Here is a 20,622-nt window from a genome sequence, read left to right as displayed (position 1 = left end):
TTAAAGCTTGCAACCCGACTGCACACTTATCCGGACCAGGACTATCCCGGTTGCACCAGCGCAACTTTCTTCCGAGGGAACACGCTTCAGACGTGACCTACCCATAGCCAACCTCCTCCACGCAACACCTTCGGGGCGGGCGGAAGCCCCCCAGACCTTCTCCGCAGCTCCTCCTCCCCTCACGCGCAAAGCGCCGCCGCAGCCGCTTCTTGCCACCAATCCGGCACCGAGGCGGTGACTGGCTCCGGGGCCCGCCGTGCTCATGACTATGTAATACGCGTATTCAAATCGAGCCGTTGCCGGGGCAACCCGAGGCCCTGTTACTCACGCGAATCCCTGGAAGTACCTGAGGAGGCAGCGCGGGCCCGGGAACTGAGGGAACCCAAGGCTCTTCTTCTTCGCTGGGGCTTTTTTTGGCGAGAGCAGCCCCTTCTCTTTCTTTGCTCCTCTTACTCTGGGGGTAAGGGAAAGGGGAGGGCGCCACCTTTTTGCAGCCCGAGGAGACAAGAAGCCGGTAGGCGAGAGACTCCACCCTGGTGCGTGAGAGGCGGGAAGGGACAGGATGAAGGTGCCGCCGCCCCCTGCACTGTTTTAACAACTCTTGGTTTCAATATTACCTGGAAGCTTTGCCCCTAAGACTTGATAAGGGACATGTACTCTGCATATTCGCAGCGAGCATCCTTACTGGGGCCGAGTAGTTATGCTTATTTTGTGGGGGGGGGGGTCCTCTGCTAGCATGCTTGTTGGGGAGCAACCGCATTGAACACAGCGGGGTTTCATTCTGAGTAAACATGCAAGGGAAATCACTGCATGGCTAGAATCCTTTGATCGCTTGCCTAGAATGTTTAGATCGAATCATAGAGTTGGAAGGGACCGTGAGGGTCATCTAGTCCAGCCCCCTGCAATACAGGACTCTTTTTGCCCAACGTGGGGCTCAAACCCCTAACCCTGAGATTAAGAGTCTCATGCTCTACCGACCGAGCTATCCAGGTGGGAATGTCATTTTTTGTAACTTGAATCCATTGCTTTGGGTCCTAGCCTCCAGAACAGGAGAAAATAGCTTAGTGCAGTGGTTTAATTCCAAGTGGATTCAGGTGGAATTTTAAGTGTGCATCCTTTTTAGTAAGGATGTTGCAAATGGTAAGGCTTGCTTCCAAATAAGCAAGTTATTGTTGACTTCTTGTTAGTGATGGAGTTGAAATATGCTTGCAGTTCATATAGCTACTTCAGGAAGAACTTTCTGACAGCAAGATCTGTTTGACAGTGGAATAGACTTCCACAAGAGGTGATGGACTCTCACCTTCCTTTTAAAGCAGAGGTTGGATACCATTTGTCATGTATGATCTAGTTGAGATTCCTGCATTGCAGGAGGTTGGACTTGATGACCCTCAGAGTCCCTTCCAACTCTACAATTCTATGATTCTATGGCTCAAGCAAGCAAGCCATGCTGTAAAAGTAGGGCAAGCACAAACATCCTTCCTTGGGGTCACTAGCAAACATACTCTGTAAAGACAGTCCTTTTTGACTTCAGATTTGGCATCAGTTAGCCTGAGTGATCAAAAACCCATAGGTTTACTTTTGGGAAATTGTATTAGATGCCAGTGGCTAAATATGTTTTGAATAACTTAATAATGTTTGGTGTGTGTTTCTGATGTACCTTCAGAGCTGTCTGTCCCTTTGTACACAGATGTATCTGTCTTTCAGCATTTGCCTCTTTTATTTATTGCAGGAAAAATTTATCAGGAAGATAAACAGTAATAACTAATAAAACCAGTGGATTTGCTTAGAGAAGATTGAATGGATGACAAATAAATGGAAATAGAATAATAATGATAGAGAATAAAGACAGACAGAAACTATAGCACTTGTGATAGAAAAAGCAGCTTTGTGTGTGAAGCCCAAAGCATATTTGACATAAATACTTGCCATCATATTGGTGACATTGCCATTATGAACAGCAAGAAGAAATAACTGGAGGTAAATGCAATTCAGGAAATTCTGGACAAATCATTACTGATGAGGCAACTGCCTTCATATTATTTATACAAACTGGTCCTCATACCATTTTATTTCTGGTTTCTAAAATGCAACAGAAAAAGTTGCAAAATGCATAATGACATTTAAACATACATGTTTTGCAGACTGACTTGGCCTTAGATTCTAATGTACGTTACCTGAAGTTTGCAAAAGGAAATTTCCTGTCCCCACTGTGGCACTGCCCCTCTGCAACCAACTGTGCCCCTTGAAAGCCTCACTGATGGGCTAGGAGACACTTTCAAGCAACATAGGATGGGATGTGGCAGCCTCCAGAGGGATGGGGTGGGTCCTAAAACAAATATATTAGATGTCAAAGGCCAGGGTAAAGAGGTGCCTCTTCAGCATGCAACAAAAGCCATACAATTTAGGTGCCAAGGATGATGATAATGTATGTGAAGTACTTTCCATGTACTAAAGCAATATGTAAAATACTTTGCTGCTTCCTCTGCAAAATTTAAAGTTGGGTTTGGATTTTCTGATCTAGTTGACTGAGTTACCCTGCCAAAAACAAACCCTAACAGCCCGCTTTTGTGAATGTTTATTGAAAGTGTCTATTAAGGGGCTTATTCCCAGGTAAATGTACATAGGATTACAGCCTAATCGAGGGAGGGGAACCCTCAGGAGAGAGTTTCAATTAGTCTTTTTCTCCCTCTACCTTCTCCCACCTTCTGTTCTCTCTCACCCTGGCATTCCTCCTCACTGCTCCTAAAACAGATGGGCAACCTTTTTTCTGTCAAGGGCCACATTCCCTTGGACTGCTGATCTGCTGATCTGCTGGGAGTGGGCAGAGCCAGAATTACTGGTACTTATGATGGACATTCATTCAGAATAAAGACCACCCTGTTTCAATTTTCACTGACTACCTCAAAATAAAAATTCCTAATACTTTACAGGTCTACTCAGAAGTAAGCCCCACTGTGTTTGATGGGATTATTCTTAAATAAATATGCAGAGGATTTTTTTTATTTAGTACAACAGACCAATATAGCTAATGTTCTGGAAAGCAAGTGAAAAAATTCCTTTGTGATTCTGGTGTGTGTGAGTGTATTCAGAAGCATAGTAATTTGATATTTGATAGTGAGGTGGGGAAAACTTCTTTTCTGGACACCAAACAACTATGAAAAGGTTTTTTTTAAAAAAATAAAAAACTCATCAATTATCTATAAAATACTATCCTGTATTCTGAAATGACATAATAGAAGGTGGGGCACTTAAAAGTCAGGAAAAATAAGGAGGAAAGAAATGGAGAGGAAAGACCTCTGATGTGATGGAAGAATGAGGCAGTTTAAGGAAGCATTGGGGCTGCATAAAATGTGGTTTGCAGGTTGCCCACCTTGACCATGAAGATGGGAGTAAGCCAGGAAGGACATCTGCCATCAGCAAATATATATTCAGTAATGGGCCAGCTTGTGAAACAGTTCATTATGATATTCATAATGTAAATGCCCTCCCTACCTTTGTTTTCCCTTACCTTTTAGAATTGTATTCAAATAACAGTTCTGACAATTTCAGGATTAGATTGTATAGAATGCAGCCTGATACATAAATATGGGCAAAAATAGTTTTTAACATTAGGGACTGATTGGTGTAATAGCAGTTTCCTGGTGACATCATAGTAAATCTCAGCTGTGGAAAGATTTTTTTTCCATAAGAGGACACTTTTTGCTAAATTACACTTAAAATGGCATTCACAGCTTCCTGAGGAGCCAAACCCTATATACAGTCTATAGCTTGCATAGATTTTCTTACTTTTTGTTTAGTAGTGCTTAAACAACTGCTATTGCCTGAGAGTGTGGGCTGCAGCAAAGTCTATTGATTAATTTAGACACTGTACCAAGATTTTCATCAAAGTTATATTTGTAGAATGTAGAAAGGATAAGTTTGATTGTTAATAGAAATATGTGTCAGAATGGGTGTTATATTATCAAGTAGTCAAATTATGTATTTAAATGTGCTCCAAGCTTCTTCAGGAAGGGAAGAGGAAGGGGAAAAGTTGTTGAAATATATTGTTCTACAGTATTACTTTGGAAATCAATGCTTTTTTTAAAAAAAAAAAAAAAGCTTCAGGTGTAAAAGCATTTAGAGCAATAATTTCTTGAATGTCCAAATTTGGCAGTTGCCATGATACTCTGAGGTGCAGGGGTGGTGGTGGTGGTAATTGGATTGATAGTTGAACAGATACAATTATAAATTGCTTTTTCCCAGAGATTAACACCAGAGAGAGAGAAAACATCTTTGTACTGAAAATGGAAAGAGTGCTTGCAAACTGACCTGCTTGCTGGACAGTGCTACATCTGTTACACTCCTTCACATGCTTCATTTGTAGAATCTTGTAGTGGATGACAAGTGCAACACTCCAGTTACTTCCAGGTTAGTCACTAAATCGCACATGTGTGGGCTGCTCTTGAAGATAATATTGGAAACTTCAATTGGCTGAGAACATTGTGGCCAGATTTGTGCCAGGGGTCAGCAGGATGGATCATATTAGGCCAAGTCTGTTCCACTTTCAGTTTGTTTCTGGGCTCTATTCATCATATTGCCTTTGTCCTGCAAAGCCTCTAAGTGACCTGAGAACAGCATATCTCAGCAACCACCTCTGCCTGTATGAACCAGCTCAAGCCAAGCGCTCAGGTTCTCAGACTCTCCTTGTCTTCCCTTGGCCTGTGGAAGTAGAACTGGCAGAGAACAAGAGAGTGGCCTTTTCCGTTGTGCCTAAACTATGGAATAGACTTATTACAGAGACCTGTTCTTTGCCAGCTTTTAAGTAGGCTTTTATCTTATTCCATTTGGCTTTGTTGTGGTTAGAGCCTCTGCTGATGTTTTTAGCTTGCTGTTGCTGGTATAATTTTATGATGCTATTTTAACTGCTGTTCTTTATTTATTTATTTATTTATTTTTGAATACCTTATATTGAGATTTCTATAACAAGTAAATGATATTTTTGTAATACAATAACAAAGAAGAAACCTAAAAAGCAAGTTATACCATAGAGTACAAAGCGACTAGATGACCTTTGTGGCCTCTTCCAACAATTCTATGATTGTGTGATTCTGTATCAACTCTTCTGAGCTTACAGACACTTGTGTGCCCACCTGTATTTCCTATGGCACCTGCAAAAGGTCTCTGTAAATAGCCCCTAAAAATCTACGTTGCATGAGCAATTGTTTGCTTTTGATGCTCAGCCTCTCCTACATTGAAATTGAAAACCCAATATATAATAAAATATTGAATTGCATATTCACAGTGGGTGGCGGCATGCTTCCAGTCGCACAGCACTCACTGGGACAGGAAGGTGGTGAGATGGCAAAATTAGGAGTGCTCCAAGGTGGTTGCAGGCCAGCAGGTGCACACACTCATTTGAAACTGCAGCTGCCAACCTGGAAGTCCTCCATCTTTGCTGTCACCACTTCACCCCAGCCACATTTCAATGAGCACAATACTGCTGCCACCGGATGGAGGACACCACTATCTCCGCCCTGCCCCTGCCCAAGCCACTTCCATAAATTGATACAGATTTAACAATGAATCTGTGGCACTATACTTGTTTAGCAGTTTTCAATAACAGTATGTAAATCTCTTCTCTGCCACTTTACAGTTCGGTAACTCTACTAATTGCTCTCACTGAACCCTGTTACTCGTTTCAAGGTTCTACTGTTGTATTACAGTCTATGACAGAAAGATCTTTTTTGGCCACCGAGAAGCTCAGGTCATTAGGCACTTGAAATGTTTCTCTTCTTGCCTGCAATCTAGTTGCACTGAAAAGGGGGAAGTGGTCTCTCTATAAAGCTACCATGGGTGTGGTCCTTTTGTGCAGCGGTTTTGCTACACAAAAAGATTCTAATTTGGGCTATCTTTTAATTGCTCCACTGTTAATTTTATTGCGTTTTACACATATGGAGCTGGGCATGAAAATGTTGTTCTGCTTGCTAATTCAGTTGTAAAGCAATTACAAGTAACAGATCAATATTGGGAAGTATAAAATCAGGAGCGTAACTTCAGATATTAAACCACGAATTGATTTTCTTGTCAAACCATAAGTAAGTGTTGCTCTAATACATGTTTCAGAGATAAGAAAGCATTTTGCACGGCAACTGTAGTATTTGGTAGCAGTGAAATAAATCATTTTATTTCTCGTGTGTTGATTAACTCTTTAGGTGCACCATCTAGTGATTTATGCATTCCCACCATTGCATTTGGTTATATAGGATTATTTTACAACTTCTCCCAATTTAAATAAATTCAATGCTTTTTCACCCATCAGGAGGTAGAATGACAAGATCTTGCTCCCATTCATAATTTATATATTTATTATTTATTAAATTTATGGCCTATACCAGGAGGTCTCAGGGCAGTTCAATTTATGACCCTATGGGTTTGAATTTGTGGTACCTGGTGATTGACCTGGAAAGAGCACTTGAATTTCTGATGAAAATGTCAGCCTAGTATGCGGCAGTGTTAGAAACTGAAATATGAAAACTAGGAGCTAAATGGCACCTTAAACCTAGGTTATGGGCACAGCAACAGAATGTCTAGGCGCATTTTTTAAATAATGAATACAAAGCTGAAAATGAATGAACCGCAGCTAAAATATTATGTTCATTTTCCACATGGTCTAGTCCTTCCCCTGCCCTGCCCCCTAATATTCTTAAGAGGGTCTCTTCTCCAGTCTTCAGAGAGTAGCTGGAAGTGGGGAGGCAGAAAAAGGTCCTCTTTTCCCTCCATTCTGCAGTTTTAATCTAAAATCTTAGTTGCAGTACTGCACCAAGCTCAGAAACTGCTCACGCTAATGAAATTCCGTGTTGCAAAATGTGCCTAGAACCATGGAAATTTCAAACACTGCAAGCAAGGGAGGACACATTAAAGATGTGTCCGATTTATACATGGTTTGCAAGAAGTGGGTATCGTTATACTAGAATGCAGGGTCTTCCAACAAAACTGATGTTGGGAGATTCAGAGCATGCAGTTTATACAGTGCATAGTTAAACTTTGGAATGTGTTCTTACAAGACAGAGTGAACTTGGATGACTATAAAGAGAATTTGACAAATTCATGAAGGATGGGGCTCTCAATTAATACTAACCATGAGGACTGTGTTCTACTATTTGTCTGTATACCAGTTGCTGGGAAGCACAAGTGGAGAGAGTTGCTATTGTACTCAGCTGCTGCTTGTCGCCTTCCTATAGGCATCTGTTTGAACACTGTAAAAATCTTATGCTGGACTAGATGGAGCTGATCCAGCAGAGCTCTTCTTTCACATGTTTTCACATTGTTATGTAATTTCAGGGTTCCCATGATGAGGCTGTATAAACCCTTTACTTTTTAAATAAATGAACTACAGTAGTTGAATTTCTTTCATTTTTCTCTAAACAAGTAAAGTTCATAGAATACTAGAATCATAGAGTTGGAAGAGACCACAAGGGCCATTGAGTCCAACCCCCTGCCAAGCAGGAAACAAGCAGGAAAGTTTTTAGTGCTACTTTTATTTCTGGGTTGAATATCACTCTTTCATAGTTGTTTTATAGTCTTTTATGGTTATTACCGTATTTTTCGCTCTATAACACGCACCCGACCATAACACGCCCGTAGTTTTTAGAGGAGGAAAATCCGTAGGCATGCCACCCGTAGGCATTCCCTCCATAACACGCACAGACATTTCCCCTTACTTTCTAGGAGGAAAAAAGTGAGTGTTATGGTGCAAAAAATACGGTAATTGACAGCTTTGTTTGTTATTGGTTCTTGGAATGACTAAGCATTTGTGGGTGAATATAATCTAAAAGGAACAGTGGGGATTGAATGGTTTTTTATTTTTTGCCCAGAAACAGGAATGTATCACAGTTACATATATGTAATGAAATGTGAAATTCAGGGTGTATAGGTGGAACATTTTATACCGGTTTTCAATGTCATTGCAATTTTAACACCACACTATCTAGATGCATCAGACTGGCTTTGACTTAAGAATGTAAAAAGTAAGTGCTGAAACCAAACAAGTTTCTCTTCCTGTGGTTAATGTTTAGGACATTCTGGGATGGACCTAAACTGGAAATTAGGCCGAGTCTCAAGACCAGGTTCTGCTACAGTTCGGGTCACAGATTTGGGTCGGCAAGGTCTCCTGAATCCCAGCCCATCAATTAAAGATGATGATGAAGAACTACTTGTGAATGAATATCTTTCCCCCAACAAACTGGTAAGTAGATACTAATTTAATGCATCTGGAATGAGAACTCTGGAATGGAAACAATCAAATTAGGCTTGCTGATATACATTGTATTACTGTGGCATATCTGATGGACTTCCAGTCAAATTGGACTACTGAAAGATGCTTTTGGTACTCCTGGCTACCTCTCAGGCACTTCCATAAACAAATATGACTAACACGAGTATTAATTAGATCCTACAGAGAAGGATTAAAGGGTCCTATTTTACAGTAACCTTATTTCTGTTTAATAGCAAAAGGATTAAAACAGTCTATATTCTAACATCGCAAATATGATTAACATCCCTGAATAAGAGAGGCAGAGAGCTGCCTCAGTATATGGGTCATACATTTGGCACATACAAATCGTTCAGTTTGTTATGCTAGTGGGCTTCCTCTAGCATGGTATTGTCAACCTTGAATGTCAGTGCAGTTTGCCCAGCATCTCACTCACACTCTTTGAGGTTTGCTTGTTGCTACCTGATAGCTTTAAAAGCAATAACTGCATGGACTGCTCCTGAGACCTACCACTGACCTGAAGCATCCCTTCATCCACCTTTCATTGTCCACAGAAGAGCCAATGTAAAACACTGCTTCCTGTGTGTTATGCAAAGGAGATAAACTTTCCTATTTTGTTAATATTTGAATAACGTTTTGTGTTGGTAAAATAATTGTGCTGTAGGAAAGGGTATGAGTCTGTGACTATGCCCTTGTGACTATGCAGTTTTTATGTTGCAGCATGCATTATTTACTCGGTTACTAATTAAGGACTGGGAAAGGCCTGGGGTGCACTGGAAATGGCTCACATCTGCTGGCAGGGGGATAGCTAGACAACAGGCTGCATTTTGATGGGATGAAGATGATGGAAAACAGGCAGCGACATGCAATGGTAGACAGGGCTTTCTGTGGGAAAGGAGCTTCAGCAAGGCTGCTTGTGGGCCATTTCCTTTTCTTTCTGTGTGGCAGCTGAAGGAAGGGAAACTTTGATTTTAAAAGAAATTTGGGGATTTCAGTGCCTCTGTCAGCGAGAAGCAGACTATCAAGTGAAATTTCACTAAGAGATGTAATAGAAGCAAAGGCGTAGGAGGGTTGACATCTTTATCAAAACAGCAATTGCTTTTAGAGTGAAAGCATTTTATTTGGAAAGTGTAGGGTGTAAAACCATCAGGATGTCCTTGCCCTGATCAACATTCTCTGAAAGCTGTAACTGATTAGCAAATGTCCAATCTGATCTCACTGTTGCAAGGATGGGAGATGAAATGTTTAATGCTCTCTCACATTAAAAAACCCAAAAGCATCTCATTTTACATACAGAGCTAGTAAAATTAGTTTGATCCCCTATCTGCAGTCTGAAATGAAACAACCCAGTAAGACCCATGTGTGGTGAGGCTTCAGTCCTAAACAATTTAGCCCTTCAAATATTTGGGGCCTGTTTCCATCCCTGCTGACCTTCTTGGGGGTTCTCATGGTAGTGCCACCTTCCTCAGAAGTGTAGGGAATGGCAGCTCAGGAGGGATCTTTCTCTGTGGCAGTCCCTAAGCTGTTTAACTCCCTCCCACATGAGTGTGAACAGCCCCTTCATTGTACAGCTTCTGCCCTATGCTGAAGACACACCTCTTTACCCTGGTCTTTGACAGTTAAGGCATGTCGTTTTGTTGAATGTATATTGTTCTGTTCCATTTAGAATGGTCTTGCTTGTTTTATAGCGCCAACAGTTTTACCTGTGTTTATAGTTGTATAATATATTGTTGTGGCCTGCCATGGGATGTTATGGTGAAGCGTGGATAAGAAATACTATAAATAAATAAATAAAATAAAATAACCAGTGCTTTTTTTCTAGGGGTGTGCAGGGGTACGCATACACCTAAACATTTTGTGAATCTAAGTTTGGCCTCATTGAGGGGAAGTATTTCAATATGAGTAGGAAAATGAGAGTACCCCCTGAACATTTTTTTTCCAGCACCAACTCAAACTCTTCAAGTTTTCATGTGTCAAGATTTTTGTAATGCAGTACTTACCTTTGACAGTTGCATTCTTTTTTTGCCTAATAGGGACTTTCATTTGGCCTGAAAGTTTTGAGTGGGCATTGTTGGAGCAGTCACTTCCTGTTTTTTAAAATATAGATATACAATATTGCCAAGGAAACGCTAACTATGTTTGCAGCACGCTTTAATAACAAGTCTAATGTAACTATTATTTGACCTCTTGTTGCTCAGGTTGAAGCAGCTGCTTCCATACTGTTAACTTCCTTTTGCTTTTTCAAGTTTAAAAATAGCACTGCTGTTCAACTAATTGATTAGAAACAAATTTCCATTATGTCTTTTTTAGTGTTTAGAACTCTTTAATGGAACAGTAGCAGGAAATCATTTTCTCACCAACACACTTACACAGTCTTAGCATTTTTTATAGCTGGGAGAAGACTCTGTTAGCCTTTCAGAAGGAAGACAATATTTTAAAATTGAAGCTGTGCGTGCCTGACTTTTCCTTTCCTCTTTCAAAACTTTAGGCCCATATCCTACTTACTCTTGGGTGTGGTAGAGTATAGACAGTTTCAAACCAGTTTGCTCAGCATATTTATTACTGCCGTGAGTGTATTTCCTTGTGCATATCCTTATGCATTTATATCTTTTGCTGCCTCTCTGAAAAGAGAAGATGAGTCCAGTATGAATCATGCATTGAGCATACAGTCAGTATCGTACTACAACAGCTAGTGCTGGACAGTGTATAAGTTTGTAGTAAAAAGCAAGTTTCTAGTCCTCATGGTTGTAGAATGACTCTACGATTCTATGAAATAAGCTTGAAAAAGTGTTGGTTATTCTGAGTCTATTAAGTCTTCTAGTGCTTAGGATTTTTTTGCTCTGCATAGCTTCCTGTCCTTTTCCATGGAGCCATGTCAGTGCGCCTACCCTCATTTACTTTCCATTATTATCTGATTTATTAGTACGAACAATTGAGAATGTGGTGTTTCAATTTATATAATTGTAAATTATATTTTGTTCAGTGACTAACTTTTAGTACCCGGATTGCTGATTTTCATAAATTGTGGTCATTTATTTTTAGGACTGGAATGTGCACATATATGCATATGCAAACAGATGATAGAAGAAATGCTTTTCTCTGAATAATAGATATGATGGCATCTGGGGATATGCACTTAACTACTGTTTTCCACAGAGAAAACTAAAGTTAGTGGGTTCTATCTTATATTTTTAAGACAGAATTACTTCCTTTTTTCTTGGCAGATGATTACTTTTCATAGTTGAGGTAAATGCATTTGACAGGGAGGCCACAAATAGAATGAACAAGTTCAAAAACATTTCAGACAGTTGTTGAAGTTTTATAGAAAGGTGATGTGAGGGGGAGAATTTTGTTCCCTGTTGAAACTATTGTATTGCATGACATATGCAATCTAAGAACAGATGCTATCCCATCTATGTGCTTTCCCTTTCCTTTTTCCACTTTGTCAATTCTTTTTTAATTGAACATTTATACATTTAAAAACATTTATACTAATATTCATTTTTAATAGAGTTCTGCCTCTTCAGTTATAGAGCAGAATTCTTACATTAATATATATATGTTGACTTCGAGGGCTTTAGGTGCCCTTCAGAATGGTATTCTAACTAGGTGGTGTCCTACATAGTTCCTGCAAAGCCTTAAACGTTGACTGCAGGTCTAAGGTGTCCTATAAAGGAAAAAAGGAAACAACTTTTGTCTACTTCTTGTCTCTAGTGACTATATATTTTCCTATTTTAGACTGCAATGCTAACCGCACTTATCTGCGAGTAAACCTCATTGAATTCAATATAACTTTCTTCTTAGTAGATTTTAACACAGTTAAGATTGTGCTGTTTGTCTCTCGAAAGAGGTTTCAAGTTGAGCACTACCAACTTCCCATCAGTTCTGGGAAACTTAGACTTTACCCAAGCAGCTCAGCTGTTTTTCTTTCTCTTTCTAATTCTCTGTCGTATTGCTACACATTTCCCACTCTTCTGTAGAGAACCAAAGCTGTATGAATGTTTAGCACAGAAGCTAAACATCAGGTTTGAGGCCTTCTGAGAACGCTTTGTGTAGGACTGAATTACTAGCAGAAAACTAGTTTCTTTGTAGAATATTATGATAAAGGATGCAAGTTTCATACTCTTTGCTTATTGTTGTAGAAAACACTGACTGGGCTAGATGATCTGCGTCAAGTGAAAGCTCTAGAGATGCATGTAGACACAAGAGAGAACAGCCTTGGAAACTTTGGTGAGAAAACGTTTTATTCTGGCTCAGACCCTCTTAGCCTTTTATTAGAGCCCATTGTGCTGCAGCTGTGAAAAGGTAAATTCCATGCTCAGGACTATTAGGAAAGGAACTAAAAATGTAACTGCCGTATCATAATGCCATTATACAAATCTATGGTGTAACCACGTTTGGAATGCTGTGAAAAGTTCTGGCTGCATCATCTCAAAAAGGGTATTGTAGAGCTGGGAAAAGTTCAGAAAAGTCAACTCACATGATCAAGGGGATGGAGCAACTGTCCTATGAGAAGAGGGTATGACACATGGAGCTTTTCAGTTTAGAGTTAAAGGGAGTCATAAAATCATTCATGGTGTGGAGAAAGTCAATAGAGAAATATTTTCTCTCTCTCATAATGTTAGAACTGATGGACATCCCAAACGAAAGCAAGTACTTCTTCACACACCAGATAATTAAATGCTGGCATTCTTTCCCACAAGAAGGAGTGATGGCCACCAAGTGGTTAGCTTTAAAAGACGATTAGACAAATTCATGGAAGGAAAGGCTATCAGTGACAGTCTGCTGCTGAATGTCTGTTGCTGGTAATCACTAGTGAGGAGCGTACGGTTGCACCTAGGTTCAGCCATCTGGTTGGTCACTGTGAGAATGTGATGCTGGACTAGATGAGCCATTGGCCTGATCCAGGAGGCTGTTCTTATGTCAATTGGAGCTAAAGAAAATCTCTTTAATACTAAAGAGGTAGAAAAGCTCCAAATGGAGCAGCTTTCTTTCTGGGGTTTTTCTTGAGGGAGGTGGCATTTATAAAGGTTTCATTTCTAAATATAGACAGGATTTACATTCAAAGCAAGCTGAATGAGCTCTTATTTGAAAATACTGGTTGGTAAACTCATCCCTTATGCTACCAGGTTTCTTTATGGAAGAGCCATAAATCAAGTTACCCGTGGCACACCCTTATTTATTTGATTTTTGCCTCCTGGCAGGCACACTAAGTTGATTGTCTGTCTGAGGCTGCCTTCTTCTCTGGGTGAAGAAACAGTTTAATGAAAGAAAATGAACTTGAAGATTTCTGACAAAAAGAAAATAGTCTTCGTTAAATATGCATACGTAGGGGAAAGCATTTGGCATGCATCTGTTTCATGAAGCCTATTACTTACAGAACAGATTTATCCTGTAATAATTTGCTTTGTAATACTGATTATGACCTACAAATGGGCTCATATAAACTATGCATAACAATAATCTACACTAGCAGCAGTAAGAAAATGCTTGTGCTACAAAAACTTTAAGACTTATTGAACGATTCAGAAACTGGACAATTAATTTGAATCTTATTTTCTACCTAACCGCATTGTAAGATCAAAATGGAGACTCCCCACCCCACTTGCATATGGGTAGAACAGAAAAGAATACAGAACACATGTACACCCAATAACATTTCACTCTTATTGCTTATCTTTGTTTTTGCAAGTGCTGGAGGGTGTTAATTAATTGAAAGATTTTTAATAGATCAAATGGTTTGACCAGATGTTGTGGCCCTAATAATTTGTAACATACAGAATAAGAAAATTCTTGTTTGAAAGTGTGAATGGTCACAACTATGAATTATATCTAGATAATACAGTGGGTGGCATTTAATTAAGTTTTACTTAGAGTAGGCCCACTGAAATTAATGCAGCTTAGTCATGTTCACTAAGTCAGTGAGTCTGCTCTGAGTAAAACTTAGCTAAATACCCAGTGCTTAAAAAAACAACACAACAACTAAGGTTGTGTGGATAAATATGAAGAGAGGAGGAGATGGATAAGTCAGGAAACTTTGGCTGGATACAAGCAGCAGTCCTTGAGAGAGTGTTGAAAAGGCTTTGCTTCCTGTAATATATACACATACAAAATACAACATTCTGCAGAACCTGTTTGACCAGCGGTGAAAATGGGAAGAGTGTGCACACGACAAGCAACAATCCTTCTTTCAAATCTTCTTTAAATCTGAGAGGTGAGAGGGAGATAGTTCCCAGCAGAAGCAGATGTAGGACACAGGGAGAGGTTCTCAAAGGTAACTTTTAAAATGTCAAGTTACTAGTGATGTAAAATATAATCTGACAGTATGTGATCACTTCCAGGCAAGCCTTCTTTTAGTATGGATTCTTCATATGGCATTAGTCAGAGAAGATATGTTGCACCACAAGAATCAATCAGAAATTATGGTGAACAAATATATAAGCTGTACCATTAAAACAACTGCAGTTATGACATTACATGTCTAAGAGGATCACACATAGACTGCTTTTACCAAACTGCAAATTGTTCCTTTTCTTCCCTGTTCTTATAGGTGCTTATCTGCCTAATCTAAAACAACTGAAACTGAATAGCAGCATGCTTATGTCAGTGAGGTAAGGAGCTATAGTACACAAAGTAAAGTCCAGAGTACGCTTTCACTCTCTGTCCCCACCCCATAGCACCACCTCTCAATAATCCAGAGTGAGCTAGTTCTGAATCTGCTATATACAGGGAAAACCTTACTGTTGTTCTATTGCAGTAATAGGGAACTTGTGGCCCTCCATATGTTATTTGACTACAACTCCATTGACCAAGTTATTTTCATAGTGTTTAAGTGTGTTTTGCACTGCTTTGGAAATGAAAAATGTGAGGTTTCTACTTTTATTATTCTTTTACTGGATAAAGTGGAATGCTTTTGCAATCTTAAGAAATTTATGTATCTCAAAAAAATCACATGGAAAGAGCAAATATATCTTGATACCTTTTAGAAAGATATAAGCACTACTGATGATCTGTAAATAACAGAACCACACGTGGTTTTCCAAGTGACAGTAAGTCGTTCCACGCAATATTGTTATACGGTATGTGGTGGTGAATTGCAAAAGCACTACTGTGACCATATAACACAGCAAGCAGAGCTTATGGCTGAGTTTGGCAACAAGATAGTAGGCACAAGGGAGAAGGCCTGAAAACCTTCCTGTCATAGAATACCGTATTTTTCGCTCTATAACATGCACCAGACCATAACACACACATAGTTTTTAGAGGAAGAAAACAAGAAAAAAAATATTCTAAATGAAATAGTGGATATATGATTTTTGTGGTTCATGCTGTGGCCACAGACATGTGATCTGACAGTGAGTTTGGAGTAGCCCAATGCAAAAATCCTGAGGATCCATGTGGATCCATGCTTTGTAACCACGGAGGAAGGAAGGAAGGGGAACCATGGATCCTCTGTTCACGACTGCAGCAGATCCCCCCCGCCACCCGCAGGCATTCGCTCCATAACACGCACAGACATTTCCCCTTACTTTATAGGAGGAAAAAAGTGAGTGTTGTGGTGCAAAAAATACGGTAATTATGAAAAACACAAAATTTCCTTCTCCAGCCTGCAGGAGGCAGTGTTTGTGTGAAACCATATTTGGAACTCACTACAAAACCTTTTTGAACCTGTTACACCCTTTGCCCTCTCTTTTTAATGCCAAGACCAAAGTGACCTTATTTCTCCTATCTCAAGGGTGAGAGCCCATGCTTTCCCCATTGCAATTGCAGCAAAGTCTCTCAATATTGGTGTGTTTATTTCTCAAATATCTAGAGGTTGGCCTACTTATTTTTGCGCGGTCAGTAGGGAGACTTCGTACACAAAATGTGATGAAAAGGTATTGCTTTAGGTCCTTGTTAATTTCCTACTTTACACTTATTTTATGAGGCTTTTACTCTATTGCTTCCATCCATCTCTCTCCAGCCAAGTAATATCAGATTTATGAAGTAATAATTGAGGGAGAAACATGGAACACGCTCTGAAGAGAGCAAGTTAAAAAACTATCTTTTACTCTTGCATGATGACATATGTTACTTATCTCCCTAATGATTCTGGCAAAAAGGACTATATTTCAAAGCTAATGGGGTATTCGTTCTAGTCTGGCTAACAGCCACCGTTTTTAATCTAATTGCTTCTGCTTTCTAATTTCAGGGATGAGTAAAAGGATATATGTAAAATCCTAGATAAATACTTTCTTAAAACGTAGGCTGTTCTATTAGATGCAGCATCCGTAGCTGTGCTTTCGGCATATGCAGTAATCCTCAACTATTAAGTGACCTGTCATTTTCAGAGTACTGTATCACAAAACCACCTATTTGTTTTGAGTCACCTTTGCACTGCTTTATCAGTTAATGTACAGTGGCTGCCATTTGCCTGGAGGGCTAAGGTAGGAATGCCAATAAACATACAGTACAGAGGTGGAATTCAACATTGTAGTAGATGGATTGTTCTGACAATGCAACCATCTCTCCTTGCCAGACAGAATGATCTCTCCTCTCCCCACACACTGTTCTGAGGGTTCGCATGACCTTCCTGAGCAAATTTGGGGAGTGAAGGGAGTCTTGTTGTCCTTCCAGGACTCTACCAGGGAACATGGTAGAGGTGTGTATGATTATGAATTGTATGGAGAAACTGGAAAGAGATAAGTTTTTCTCATAATACTAGAATCCGGGACCATCCAGTAAAGCTGAATGTTGGAAGATTGAGGGCAGACCCCCAAAAAGTAATTTGTCACAAGGCACATAATTCAACTGTGAATTCTGCTCTCAAAGACATAGTGATGGCCACCACCTTGGATGGCTTTATTATGTATCAAATTTCAAAATTATTTGACCTGTCTCTTTATGTAGAGCCCAGAGGTTGAAAACTATGTGAGGAGCCCACCCTTGCTGCAACATCTTGGTCCCAGAATCAGGCTGCAGTCCTACATCCACAAACATGGGAGTAATTCCCATTGAATCCAGTGGATTTTACTTTTGTGTAATGTAAAGAATTGTGCTGCTGAGACCTTTAGCAGGCAGATGGTTGGTTTTCATCAAACCTGGTAGTAAGGATTGTTCTCTTCTTTATGAAAACTCCCAGATCTTCATCATTTACCTTTCCATTCAATGCAGGTGTGGGTAACCTTTGGCCTTCCAGACATTGCTGAACTACAACTCCCATCAGTCCCTGCAAGCATAACCAATGGTCAGGGAAGATGGAAGCTGTAGTTCAACAGCATCTGGAGGTCCAAAGGTTCTCCACACCTGATTTAATGTGGTGGATACTCGATATTATATTTTCCTCCTTCTTGCCCTCATTTTTGGTTGCGATATTTAGAAATATGGCTGTTTGCAGCAAACCAGAGATCTAATCTCAGTTTGCAAGCCTCCAGATTTCTATTCAGGAACCCAATACCACAAATGATGCTGTCTGTCTGAAAACAGATACGTACATATCTAACCAATTTGAAATGCACCTGCAACACGTTGCTCCCAGCGGTTATGTAGGTTCTAAGTGATTTAGTCAGAAATGAGAGAGGAACAATTATCATCAACCGTTGAGAAAACGCAAAGAATTGAATGTTGGGAGATAATAGTGTAATTAGGCAGCTGGCAGGAGAGTTGCCCATCCTTATCAGTCTCCATGGCAACAGTGGTCCAAAGAGTCATCAGTTACAGCGAGGAGTAGAACATAATCTTCAGCAAGAAAGATGAGATCTATAAAGAGTTAGTTTTTCACTCTTGTCTGTCACTTATCTGCTTTCTAAGACAATTACCCTCCAATATCAGACTAAGAGAAAAGTGGCTTAAGGACAGTAAATTAATCTGCATTGCTTATTATCTCATTGGCAAATATACAATGAATTCAGAGCTTGAAACTTGAAACTTGCAGTTTATACACTGTATTTTCATAAGTTGGTCACAGTCTACAAATTATTATTTTATTTTGTTTATTTTCTAGAAAAATGATATATTATTCTTTTGTTAGAAATATTGCCAAAAGGATAAGTTTCAATTTAGGGCAAAGATACTTTTGAGACACAGGTATAGATTAACATTATAAAATGTATTCTTTAATGCTAAAAGGCCCATGTATGCAGCAAGCTTACCAAAAAAAATCTTTCATGCGTCTCAAGAACACACTACAACAGGAGTCGAGGTAATGGTCATTAATATGTCAGTTAGGAGGGAGGTCTAAACAACTTATTAGGCATAGGAATATTAATAACTATTAAACAATATGATCAAAAGTGCCTACTTGTACAGAGGCTGCAAACTAGAAATACTAAGTTGTACTGAAGGAGTTCCCATGGAACATGTTTAGATATGGGCTATCTTTTCACATTGGAAGTACTGTACCTGCTAGTATGTACCGCCCTGTGTTTTTTAGATTTTGCAGAATCAGTCTTTTATTTTAGTGCTGTACAAGTTTATCTTCCCTTCTCTTTATTCATGTTTTTAAAGGGTAATAAATGTAAACATAGCTCTTGTAATTATCTTGCATTGTAAACTATACTGGCATGGACTCAAGAGAAGTGCTGGCAGAAACGGATTGGCAAAAAGTGACTTTTCCACCCCCTGGCACCACAGACTTTCTCATTCTCTAGCCAGTTGTTTCTCCCTGCCTTCTAATTTCTTTATTCCACACCCTCCATTTGAGCAGAAACTGGGCATGTGCAGAAACTGCCCAGCAGAGGGTCATGGAGGCCATTGTTTACATCCCTTAGTATAGTTTGGAAGCTGTACTAAGTGAAACGATTATTATTATTATTATTATTATTATTATTATTATTATTATTACTACTACTACTACTACTACTACTACTACTACTACTACAAAAGGAAATCAAACAAGTTAGCCATAAAAATGGAGTGATACCAACTATTTCTTCTCCATTTATTATTGCAAACCTTCAATTCCAAATATAAGAAATTATGTATGTATATGTAGTCAAAGTTGATAAACAGAAGAACACAAACACATATTGCTAGTGGAAAAGAAGTCTATTAGAAAAATAGGAAATTTTGAAGCACGGATCTGTACAAATTAAATGGAATTTTCTGCTGTGGTAGTGCTTGTGCAGATTTATGCTTTTGCGCTCATCAGTGTTAAAACAAAACAGAAAATTAGTACTAGTTACAGGTAGGTAGCCGTGTTGGTCTGCTGTAGTCGAAACAAAATAAAATAAATAAAATAAAATAAAAACATAAAAAAATCCTTCCAGTAGCAACTAAGTTAGAGACCAACTAAGTTAGTTATTGGTGTGGTCTCTAAAGTGCTACTGGAAATATTTTTTTAAATTTTTTATTTTATTTTATTTAGAAAATTAGTAGACATTTGAGGAGCCACAGGAGATAAGTGCCAGAGCTGCAAGAAATGAAAAGTTAAAGGGGGAAGTAGAGGGTGTGGAAAGGTGGTTAGTAGAACCAAGAACTGACCCAGCTATATAAAACCAATGCAATCTGCCTGCTCCCTGGAGTGGAGCGGTTTTGTTCTGGATGTTTCACCACTTATTGAAGTATCTCTAGATTGAGGTAGTTCAGATTCAGATGGGGAAACAAGCATAGTTGCAGCTGATTGAAGGTAATGTCATGTGGATGACTCTTGATTTAACGAGAGAAGACAGGCAGAGTCCAATCCACGCTAAAGCCAAATGCGGCCAAGCCCTGAATTTGCACAAGTTCTCCCATAGAGATCCTGAGAAAGTACCAGAACATTCACATCAAATGGAGACCTCTTGCACCTATTCTCTGATCTCATCCTGCACACTGCTCCATTTAGGAGGGCCAGGCGGCTGGGCTCTTGGAGGGGTAGAAGACATCAGCTTAAAAGTACTGGGGCAGCATGCCAAAGGTGCTTGTAGCAACATGCCAAGGGAGGGAGGGTTATACTGGAATCCTACAAGGAGCCCTTTTACACCCTTCTCCACTACATGGCGGAGGGATGCGGGTGGCACTGTGGGTAAAACCTCAGCACCTAGGGCTTGCCGATCGCATGGTCAGCGGTTTGAATCCCCGCAGCGGGGTGAGCTCCCGTCTTTCGGTCCCAGCTCCTGCCCACCTAGCAGTTCAAAAGCACCCCTAAGTGCAAGTAGATAAATAGGTACCGCTTTCTAGCGGGAAGGTAAACGGCGTTTCCGTGTGCTGCGCTGGTGCCGGCTCGCCAGAGCAGCTTCGTCATGCTGGCCATGTGACCCGGAAGTGTCTCCGGACAGCACTGGCCCCCAGCCTCTTAAGTGAGATGGGCGCACAACCCTATAGTCGGACACGACTGGCCTGTACAGGCAGGGGTATCTTTACCTTTAGCACTACATGGCAAAAGCAGAATTGCAACCACAAAGTTTAATCTG

General features: G+C 39.9%; 2 protein-coding genes across 8 annotated transcripts in view; one reads left to right on the top strand and one right to left on the bottom strand.

Moving 5' to 3' along the window:
* Nucleotides 1-124, bottom strand: part of HRAS (HRas proto-oncogene, GTPase) — a 67,410-nt gene extending 67,286 nt beyond the window's left edge. Inside the window, exon 1 of the mRNA XM_083480603.1 lies at nt 102-124. The gene's annotated coding sequence lies outside the window, so the exon portion shown is untranslated. The remainder of the gene's footprint in view (nt 1-101) is intronic.
* A 90-nt stretch (nt 125-214) lies between these two features.
* LRRC56 (leucine rich repeat containing 56) overlaps nt 215-20,622 on the top strand; it is a 41,595-nt gene continuing 21,187 nt past the window's right edge. Inside the window, exons 1-6 of one of the 7 annotated variants that reach the window (XM_083480183.1) lie at nt 292-536; nt 1,730-1,977; nt 4,243-4,407; nt 8,055-8,224; nt 12,394-12,481; nt 14,802-14,862. In XM_083480183.1, the coding sequence (XP_083336309.1) occupies nt 4,377-4,407; nt 8,055-8,224; nt 12,394-12,481; nt 14,802-14,862 (350 nt within the window). In that variant the 5' untranslated portion in view covers nt 292-536; nt 1,730-1,977; nt 4,243-4,376. Of the gene's footprint in view, nt 537-1,368; nt 1,461-1,729; nt 1,978-4,242; nt 4,408-8,054; nt 8,225-12,393; nt 12,482-14,801; nt 14,863-20,622 lie in introns of those variants that run through there. The other 6 variants (XM_083480184.1, XM_083480181.1, XM_083480186.1 and 3 more) reach the window with 6 other exon arrangements.

The sequence above is a fragment of the Podarcis liolepis genome (genome assembly GCF_965112155.1).
Source record: "Podarcis liolepis genome assembly, chromosome: 1".
Taxonomy (NCBI): Eukaryota; Metazoa; Chordata; class Lepidosauria; order Squamata; family Lacertidae; genus Podarcis; species Podarcis liolepis.
The sequence above is the reverse complement of the archived record's forward strand: the minus strand, read 5'-3'. Positions and strand labels throughout refer to the sequence as shown.